General features: G+C 38.9%; 1 protein-coding gene across 1 annotated transcript; it reads left to right on the top strand.

The window, feature by feature from the left end:
- Positions 1 to 375: 375 nt before the first annotated feature.
- On the top strand, positions 376 to 9,907 carry purg (purine-rich element binding protein G). The gene has a single exon (XM_023286318.3). It carries the CDS (start codon positions 730 to 732, stop codon positions 1,756 to 1,758), a length of 1,029 nt encoding a protein of 342 aa, XP_023142086.1. The 5' UTR covers positions 376 to 729; the 3' UTR covers positions 1,759 to 9,907.
- The last annotated feature ends 469 nt before the right edge of the window (positions 9,908 to 10,376 follow it).

The following is a 10,376-nucleotide window of genomic DNA, read 5'->3' as shown; positions in this document are numbered from 1 at the left end:
TGTCGAAAAGCTAATGTAACTGTGCGTACTGTATTTGTGAGAGCATGTCGGCAATAGAAGCTTCAAACTCAGTATCTTCCAGACATTAAGTACAGGCTAACTATTGCGTTTTGGTTTCATCTTACATTTGAAGTCATTATTGAGAGTGCTTCTGTTCTGATCAGCTGATGCTAAGATGCTATCAGTTTTTGTTTTCGCAGTTAGACTAATAATTTTGAAATCGTTTTGTATAGCTTTACTAAATTCTTCTGTCATGCACAATGGCCCCAGCATTGAGTAGTGATATCTAAGGCATCGTAGTAAATGCTTGTTCCTGCTCCAGCCACTGTCGTGTCTCTTTAACGGAGGTACTGTCAGGACGGGGAGGGGGGGTGGATGGGTTCATCGGGTTCATGTAGTATTGGACGCCTCCTCCCATTTCAGGTCGGCTGCTTCTCTGGGTACCTCGGTGAATGGTAAGGTGTAAGGCCGATGGGTGATGACAATGGAATGGAAGTTTGAGCTGTTGGTGCTTACATAGCCGAGCCTGACCTTTATTCGTGGCACAGAAAGCCCGATCAGCTGATGCCTCCAAACTAGCTGCCATTTTCAGGTCATTCGAGGCATCTCACTAACTTGTTTGTAGCTCCAGCCAGTTGTAAGAGTAGACCTGCTTCCATCTCCTGCTAGTCGTCCACTGGAATGGAGGAATCGCTTTGTCCTGTGCTGTCTGCTGGTGGAATATAAATCATGATGGCTGATGGATGTTGCAGAGGAATGGAAAGAGGCAGGGGTAAGATTGCATCAGATTCTTTACCAAGACATGCATATCCTCAGCAATATGTCCAGACGGGATCGCAGCAGCAGGTAAATGACATCCAGGAATTGGCCTCCAAACGCGTCGACATCCAGAAGAAACGCTTCTATCTGGATGTGAAGCAGAGTGTGCGCGGCCGCTTCCTCAAAATAGCCGAGGTGTGGATTGGCAGAGGCCGTCATGATAACATCAGGAAGAGCAAGCTGACGTTGTCTATGTCCATGGCACCCGCACTACGCTACTGTTTGGGAGACTTCATAGATTATTACGCCCGTATCGGACTGAGAGGGGGCCTGGCGCCTCCGCAGGTCGAGGAGCACAGCAACAACGGCCAGGGCCGAGCGCACGACTGCCGCAGGAGAGTTCAGGATCAGCACGCAACATCGTCTCCCACCGGCTCTGCGGTGTCCGACGACCAAGCACACCGCGTCCTCAAGAGCGAATTTATCGAGAGGGACAATCGAAAGTACTTTCTGGACCTAAAAGAGAACCAGAGAGGTAGGTTCCTCCGCATACGGCAGACTGTCAGCAAAGGACACGGCACAATGGGTTACTACGGCCAGGGCATCGAACAGACCATCGTGCTGCCCGCACAGGGGCTCATCGAGTTCAGAGACGCTCTGTCGCAGCTCATTGAAGACTACGGAGACGAAGACGGCGACGAGCGCGGCAGAGCCGGGTCCAGGAGCCGCGACGAAGACCCCGAGCTTCCAGAGGCTGCGTCTTTTCGGGTGGATAACAAAAGGTTTTACTTTGACGTCGGCTCAAACCGGTATGGTATCTTTTTAAAAATTAGCGAAGTTCGACAGCCGTATAGAAACACGATCACAGTTCCCCTAAAAGCCTGGGCTAGATTCGGAGAGAATTTCATCAGGTACGAGGAGGAGATGCGTCGAATCTTTTCTTGTCATAAAGAGAAGAGGACGGACGCTCGGCAGGACAGTGAGGAGCAGGAGGACTGAGCCGGCTGCTGGCTGCTTCAGCATACTTTAGGATTCTGTTAGAGAGCATTGTCCACACTTGGCAATTCCATGATGTACTGCATGTACTTACTACCCACAGGGTGTACTTGCTTCACTTTTTGGCTTATCTGCCAAGGGCTGGTAAACTACACATTTTAATCTGCCAAGAAGTCATCCATTCAGTCTAATGCTACATCTGTTTTCATTTGTCAGTGCTCTTTATTGCACATTAACCACATAGGCAGAGCCAGCCCACACTTATATGGGGCCGCAATTGAATTTTTTAACCCCCACATCCATCCCTTGCCTTTTCAATTGAGTGCACGTACAGTGTGTAATTGTCTAATTCCAGATGTTGTAGGAATGTGGCACCACTGATAATAGGAATGTGGTGTTGATCAGAAATTTCTTTTCATGTTTTGCCCCAGAAGCATAGCAGCTAATAGTTTTATGGCAAGAAATTGTACGAGAAATTTCAACCCCAACCAGTCTATGAAAGCAAACAAGTAACTGGTACACAGTGAATAAAAATGTGTTCGGTATAGTATAGGTATTCTGAAAAGTGCAATTTAGGAAATTGTACAGAAAGAAAATATTACACGTTCTTAAAGACATTTGTAATGAAATTACAAGTAAAATTGAACAGAGAATCTCATACAACAAATTAATGCTGACCATTGAGGCCCTAGCAGGAGCTTATTGAAAGTGCAATACACACTTTCAGCACCAACTAACGCCAACAAACTGGACTTGTGACAGAGGTGAAAAAAAATAGTCATGGTACAGTAAGAAGGATGTGATGAGCAAAGCTAATATTACATTCCTTATTTGCTGCTTTCCTGCAAAAATGAGCAGTGTCTGTAGGAAATGGGACAGGGATGTGGCAGGTGTAAGCTGCAGCTGCCAGTTTAGGCTGACAGATAATAACACACATATGTGACACACACTGGTGTGTGTGTGTGTGTGTGTGTTACCTTTCAGTGGAATAGACTTGCTGTGTGTGTTTCATCCATGTGGCAGCAAAGCAGCGTGTCATGTTGTTAGCATTGTTGTCAGTGAAAGCACCAAAAGTTTACAATGGAGGCAAATAAATCCAAAACTTTAAAGCTAGTGCAATCCATCTCCTGTTATTATAGCCAACACAGGCACTTACACAAGACTATTTGTCTCATAGTGATGATGTTTGTTTTATTTAGCTTTGTTTTCCATTAAGCTGAGCCACAGTATATCAGTGTTTTATTAATATTTGAATTGGCACTTGCCTTGAGGCCTGAAACACTTGAAGAATAACTGACTTGTAGAATTTGCTGCCTGAATATATCACTTTCTGAATATATCCGAGAGTATTTATTCAAGGGAATAGGTGTCTCTTCTGATCATCCAAAACATAGCTAAGACAAAGAAAACAAAGCGTGACCACCATCTTAAAAGACAGAAATAGATGTCATGTCACGGGGCTCTTAAGGATAGGTGTGTTACTGTAGTTATGTTATTAGTACTATATGGTAATCGAATCCCAATAGCTCAAGAGTTATATCATTTTATTTCTGAAGGAAAGGTATTTACATGGGTTCTGCTGAGCCACATAAAGATGTGTTATGCAGCTTGTTTTCATTGTCCACACAGCTGCATCCTTAGACCTTTTTCAGTGTCTGTATTGCTGTGGACTCAGAAGTATTTGGCAGATCTTACAGTCATAAAGTGGTGATAAAGATGTGCCCGATTGCATACAAGCAAAACGTGCACCTGGAATACATCCATCATGGACGAGGCACAGAGCTATTGGAGACATTAACACTCTCTGCAATGAACCCTAAAGGAACATGTTTGCTATTTTTTGCCTTTGACCGTTTAGAACGGGAAATTGTGGACATCTTGCCAAAGAGAAACTTTCTTTTTAGGCTAACTTGTATGAGAAAAGCCTTTTTGACAAGAGCAAGTACATTTTTTTTAGGTAATCTCTGTATTTACCTTGTTATCATCTCTACAGAACTGAGATTTCTCTAGCAGCCCCTCGGGGTCCTTATCCCTAGGTTGGAACCACTGGTGTTAAAGCCAGTTGTGTAGTGATGTAGTTTATAAGTTAAAACTCTTTTGGCTGCTAGAAATGTGTTTTGTATTATTTTCCCAGATGCCCCTTAAAACTTGTTGACACTGATAATGTCTGACATCAAACATGAAAATTAGATTATTTGTTATGTCATACCTTTGAGCAGTAGCTTGAAAATCTTCTGCCTAATGTGTTCCAAAATATTTTGACCAGTACGTGTCGCTGTGGAAACGTGTTCACACTCTTTCTGTCATAAAGTCATTGATATATCATGTACAGGGCAGGTCATGGTAGAAAGTGGGCTCATAACCTAGATGAACACCTCAGTGCTCATTGGTAAACTGGGAGCAAGTAGCATAGAAAGGGCTCAACATCTTTCTTAAGCAGTAATTGAAGCTATCTTTATATCACTGTGGTTGTTTCTGCAGAAACATGTATTTTACCTTTCCTTACAGTCTACACATTAGCAAGTGATGAAGTTGTTTGAAATTCTGTATCTTGCATCCATCTAAATCCATCCAAGTGCTACTTTTCCATATGAGCTTGAATGGCAGTTTGCTGTACATTTTGCTCAGTGTATACTATATGTGACCATTATGAAAGGAGAGCCGGTCACTACTGACAAAGAGCCCGACCCAGACCATGGCCTAAACTTCGTACAGCCGATTTACTCTGTTGTTATGCTCTCCTGATACTTGATAACGTTTTTAAAAGTTTTATTTTGGTAAACCGTTTCTTCAGAAAAGGTTTTCATACCACAGTCACAGAAAGACAGCTTTTTGTCTCAGGCTGGCAGTTGCCCATCAATGTGTATTTTAATTCAGACAGTTTAGCTACTGTTTTACAGCTTTGTGCAAGGTACAGTATAATTCACTGCAGGTAACCATTGCAATTTTACACTGTGCGTTTTGTACTACCTCATCCTTACAGTATTACTGAAAGATATTGAACTACAGGCATGGAAGTAGTCGTCCTCCTGTAGTTGCCCCTATTGGAGCTAGCATTAAATTACTGTTAAACACACTCCATTATAGCTTCAGCCCAGTTACTGACAAGTCCATATCTGAACAGAAGCAACTCAGTCATGCACATTTTAAACCACCTTAGAAGTGTCTGAGCTGGGCCCTTTGTCTAAGTGTAACTCAGTGACTGTCATTAACTCTCAGTTTAGTGGGTTTGAGATTTATTGAAATAGCTAGTTTTGGTGTAGGAGAAAAAATGTAAAAGCTGGTTAAAATAAGTCAGTGTTTTAAGATTTGCAGTAGTGGCAGCCAATTCTTGCGATGCCTTCACCTGAAAAGCACAGGACTAGTTGGGTTTGGTGTGTCTATTGTACATTTTGATGAAGAGTGTTAACTTGACAGTAAGACAGTGAGTTGTTTTTTATTTTCATATAAATGGCAAATATCTCTCTCCCTCTCTCTCTCATATATATATATATATATATCTATATCGATATATATGTATAATTCAAAGCACAATTTATTTTAAAAATAATGTGGAATTAAAAATATATTCAGTTATTCACGTTAAATTCTTGAGAATTGGTGCCCAGTGAATTAAGCTTAAGAAGCAAATTTTATTAAAAATAATTCTTGCCTCAGCCCTGATTTAGACAAAGTATGAAACAAAGTATTTATGATGTTGAAAGAGAAATGTGAAGTTTATTAAAAGTATGATGATAATCTGTCTTTTAAATTCCAAATATCTCTCCTAAAAGCACTTTAAATAAAAGCCGCACTTTTTCTTCTGCTGCTTTCTAAACAATTGACATAGAGGGACCATTTCTATCCATGCCTTTGGTGTTGTTTGACAATCATGGATCCCTGCTTATAGAGACAGTCTCTAGTCAAACATCTATTCGTGTTTTTCATGCTAACACCACATTAAATAATCACTGAGAGATGTACTGAGGCTAGAATCTCACCAAATCTTGTGAAATAACTCCAAAATTTTAAATGTGGATGTCATTCTGTTGACAATGTGAAGATTGCTTGACTATGAATAGGATTGTCTGGCAACAGCACAAACTACTGTGTGGTCATGTATTAGAATGAAACTGCAACTCAACACACCATGCCTTGCACTACAGCAGAGTCATTTGTGTAACGTTCAGGTGTAAGGACAACAAACCACATGAAAAGCAAAAGGAGGAATCTTTTTGAATTTTACACCATAGCGCACCTCAATATCCCAACTTTTATGCCGTGACAATTTAATTTGGAATTGCATTGGTCACATTTGAACCAACTCAAATGAATTCTAACAAAATTTGAACAATTTTATGTGGGGCCAGATGTTTCACGGCTTTGGGCTTATTTTACAGGATTTCGTGAAACCAAGATAAGTGAGTTTCGGATAAAAAGAAAGACGGTTTCAGCTCTATGTCATTTTTAATTCCAACATAAACAGTGAGTGTGTCCTATTTTCATATTTGTGATGAATTTTCTTCCCCTGAAGAAGCATATTGGTGCTTAGATATACTGAGCTGTTTTAAAAGCATATTAAATACAGGTGACAAACACCAAGCTTTGCCAACTTTTTGCATTAAAAAATTAACAGCAACCCTTAAAATATCAAAATATTTTTTACACCAAGTTCTGGAACAATTGGAATATCCCTTCTGTCACAGGTAACAGGGATTCTCATTTTTTAGGTGTACTCGCTTTCAGTTTATCTCTTTGTTTAAAATCTTAGATAATTACACCTTTTCCTTTTCCCTGTTGTAGGTGCAAAATTTGACACCTCTCTCTAGAAAATTTTAAGAGTAGATAATTCCGAAGTTATAAACCTGTAAAATTAACTTGTTTGATATACTGACATAATTAGAAATCAATCTGTTGTTTGCAGTAATGTACATAGCAATGCAATTTCAGTTTAAGTGTCTGACATACTCACTCTCTAGACTTCCAAACTAGCCATGAGAGGCTGAAGATTCCGTATTGACAGAGAACAGCAGCTGTGGTCAGCCTTTAGTTGCACTGGATCACATAATTGGCAAGATTTCACCAGAGAAAAAAGAATGAAAAAATACACACTTTAATTAATGTATGATAATGTGTTGTGTATCCAACTTCTCTGCTTTGACACAAAAAAGGAAAGGAAAACAAAAAAGGTCCACATACTAATGTTTTCTCAACTTTTCAAATTCAAGCTTTCTGCTATTTCTTAACATGACTGGTTCTCTGTGTAGGTGAGGAATACCATGTCATGGCATTGAAATAACCTGCCAGTTGCATTTCATGGTCAACTCCACATACATAATAATGTGTAGTGCCATTTTTTGTTTTCTGTTTCCAAGGTCCAGAGTGATTGTTTCTTGTTTAACTTCTGCGCTGTCCATCTGTATGCTCTACAGCTTCTAAATACTGTTTTCCAAGGTGTGACTAAATGCATGAGTCAGTGCTTCTGTCAGGATCATCATCAAAAGAGTATAAAAGCACAAAAAGCAATGTATCCAGCCATATCTTGGCCACAGGTGCTCTTCTTTGTCATGCAAGAAACTATAAAAAATATTGACTATTTGATACTAAGAAGGTGGGTTTGGGGTTGTTAGTAAGTGATAGAAACAATGCATACAAACTTCTGGTATGGTCCTTTAAGTCAGCTGAGATGCTCTTACTTTCAGCGTACAGTAAATACATGGCTATGGGTGGAGGGCTACAGGATGTTGGACTTGAATAAACAGCTTGAAACAAAACCTTGACTGTTAACAAAGATCTAATGTTTCCAACCCTGACGCCTTAAAGCACCTTCACAGATTGACTGCGTCTCTTCCTACTTTTCATTCTTGTGTCTGTAGTTTTTCAGTCATCTAGGTCATGGTGATCCTAGGAGCTTCAGTTAAGAGCAACTGGACTTCTCTTTCAGTTTCTTTTAGGTTTCAGTAACCTAGAAGAGAAGAACGGTCTCTTTTTACTGAGGCATCAAGGAATTGACTTCTGCTTTGTTCAGCAGATACAAATGGTTAAATATATTCAACTGGCCAGTGCCAACAGAAGACTAGATCTCATAGGATTGTTGTGGTAAATTTGGATGTCATGCTCACATCCAGGATGAAAATGATCATTTTACGACTCATTCTTCAGAGAGCAGAAGTGGAAATCAGTCTGATAAAGTGTATGTGTTTATCTGTGGTTGTGCAAGTAGAGTGATGTGAATGTACGCATACTAAAGAAGACGTTCTGGTTTGCTGTTTAGTTTTGCTTTAGGTTCACCAACAGAGTTATGGAGTGGAAAATGTAGAGGTGTAGATGTTTGGTATTCATTTAAAAATGAACTGAAGTGAATAATGAACATGTGAAAAAGTGTAAATTTAGATACCTGTAGTGTAATACACTGTTGTGTCCTATAGTCCCGTAAACTAAGATTTAAAAAAACAAGAAAGTTTTGTACTCAAGCACTTTCTTTAACGTGTACTGTATAAGTTCATCTTCTACATGTAAAGTACTGTATGAATATTCATTACTTGCCTTGTAATGTTTGAAACAATGCTATGTTTAGAAATGGTAACCAAGAAAACAAAGTTTTTAGAGTGTATGCATGCTAATGGTTGGGTCCCACTATAAAAGGAAAACTATATGAGAAATGGTGCTATGTTACATTATATAAAGGTGCTTTTATGGACCCCAGCTGAATGCATGCAAAGAGGAACTATCAAAAGTAGAAAAAATAGAAAATTGATGTCCTACTGCTGTTCTCAAATAGTGCTGCTTCCCAAAGATTTTGGAAATTTTAAAAATCCAACTTTGTATTTGTTAAAATGCAACAGCCCTTCAAGTCAGAGTCTCAACTCTGGTTTGTGATAGAGAAATCTGATAACTTGTCAGCAGTCTCTGCCAACATGAGCACATGGTGTTACTTTCACCCTGTTCATTATCCTCAAAACACTCCGTTAGTGTTTGTTGGGAAGTAGCATTTTAACTCTGACATAGCAAGTTTAAGTGTTGTCCATGTTCTGCCCGGTGTTTTGGAGCTATGTCAGTGGAACGTATGGCGGGTGTCATTACAGTCTTTCAGATGGAAATTTCCAATTTACTTTGTAATGCATAGTATTTCTGAAATGCTTCGTAGGTGGTTTTGTGGTCACAAATTGTGAAGTTTAACTGTAAATGTTATTATTACCAGCCTCCTCAACTCTCAGATAAACCAGAACCAGGATCAGCCTGACCCTGATTATGTCCCTGAGCATTATATTAAAAGCATTTTAAACCAAGAGTATCCGACATTTTAAAGGCAGTCCATTATGAGGTGGCATTTATTTTTAGGAAAAGAAAAATAACATGTTTATTTACAGTTACACTGCCTTTGTGACAATATTGAAAAGATCTACAGACAATCTAATGACATCATTTTGTACTCTTTATTCTTCAGAAGTTTATGTATTTGAATATTTTTTCAAGTAGCAGAGTTATTTCACGGCAAACATTTAAAGTCCATAAAAGGTCAAAGTTGTTTGAGTTTACAGAACTTTATGTTGATTGTCACTGGAAAATTGGAAAATGAACATGTGTGTTTATTGGTTGTATTGATCATTGTTTTTTTATGTTCTCCATTAAATGTTTTCCAGGATTATTAATGCTTTTGTTTATTTTCCAGTTTAGGAATCATGCCAGTGTTGTATGGGCTGAAAACAGTGTACTTTTGCAAAGTAGGAATTTATCTCATCTGTTAAAGAAAGTTCTTAATTGATCTTAAAATTATGATGTATGTTACCCTTGTGATTAAGGCATCATTTTTGTCAAATTAGTCAGACTTGAGTAAACAGGATAGAATACACTTACAGACTTGTTTCTGTCAGGGTATAATGATGAGTCACTGTATATGGTTGATGCAGTGCAGGATTTTAATCGTGATATCAGAAATTCAGGGCATTATCCATGGAAGAAAACAACTTCAGGCTAATTATTTTGTCACAGAATATATCTGGTGGTATTATTTTTTTTTTAATCTGTCCTATGTTGTACATCCCAATGCACAGATTCAAAGTATGCGATGTGGTATATTTAACTTACAGACAAAATTGGTCATAGCTTGATGTATCTTATTCCTCTATGCCCAAGAGCTCAATTGCTATTAAAAGCACACCATTGAGCCGGACTGTTGCATTGAGTGACAATTCCACATACACTACTGCCACAAACACTACAGCACCAAACGCACATCAGTCTGCTGCTGAAAATATTCTCAGACAAATGCTTTATTCTCTAGCATTTGAGTAACACTCGGTATTTGTTTCAGGTAATGAATTAGCCTTTTTCAAAAATGAAAGGGTGAGAAAATGGTGAAAATGAAACTGATTAACATGAAGAGAGCACATAAAAAGTAGAGAAAAAACTATGTAACGAGATTTTGAAACAGTCCTCTGAGTGTAAAGGAGAAAATCAAGTGATGTTTTGTCCAGCAGTCTCAGTGTAGTCACTTGAGTTAGCTGAGGTGGACCTGAAACTACCTAACATGTTCAGTTAATAAATATGCAGATTCATACAATGAGCACTACAATCATATAAGAGTCATTCCAGAATTGAAGGACATTTTATATCCCACCCATCAAATTTCAAATAATCCA

This window comes from Amphiprion ocellaris, chromosome 17 (genome assembly GCF_022539595.1).
Source record: "Amphiprion ocellaris isolate individual 3 ecotype Okinawa chromosome 17, ASM2253959v1, whole genome shotgun sequence".
NCBI lineage: Eukaryota > Metazoa > Chordata > Actinopteri > Pomacentridae > Amphiprion > Amphiprion ocellaris.
The sequence above is the reverse complement of the archived record's forward strand: the minus strand, read 5'-3'. Positions and strand labels throughout refer to the sequence as shown.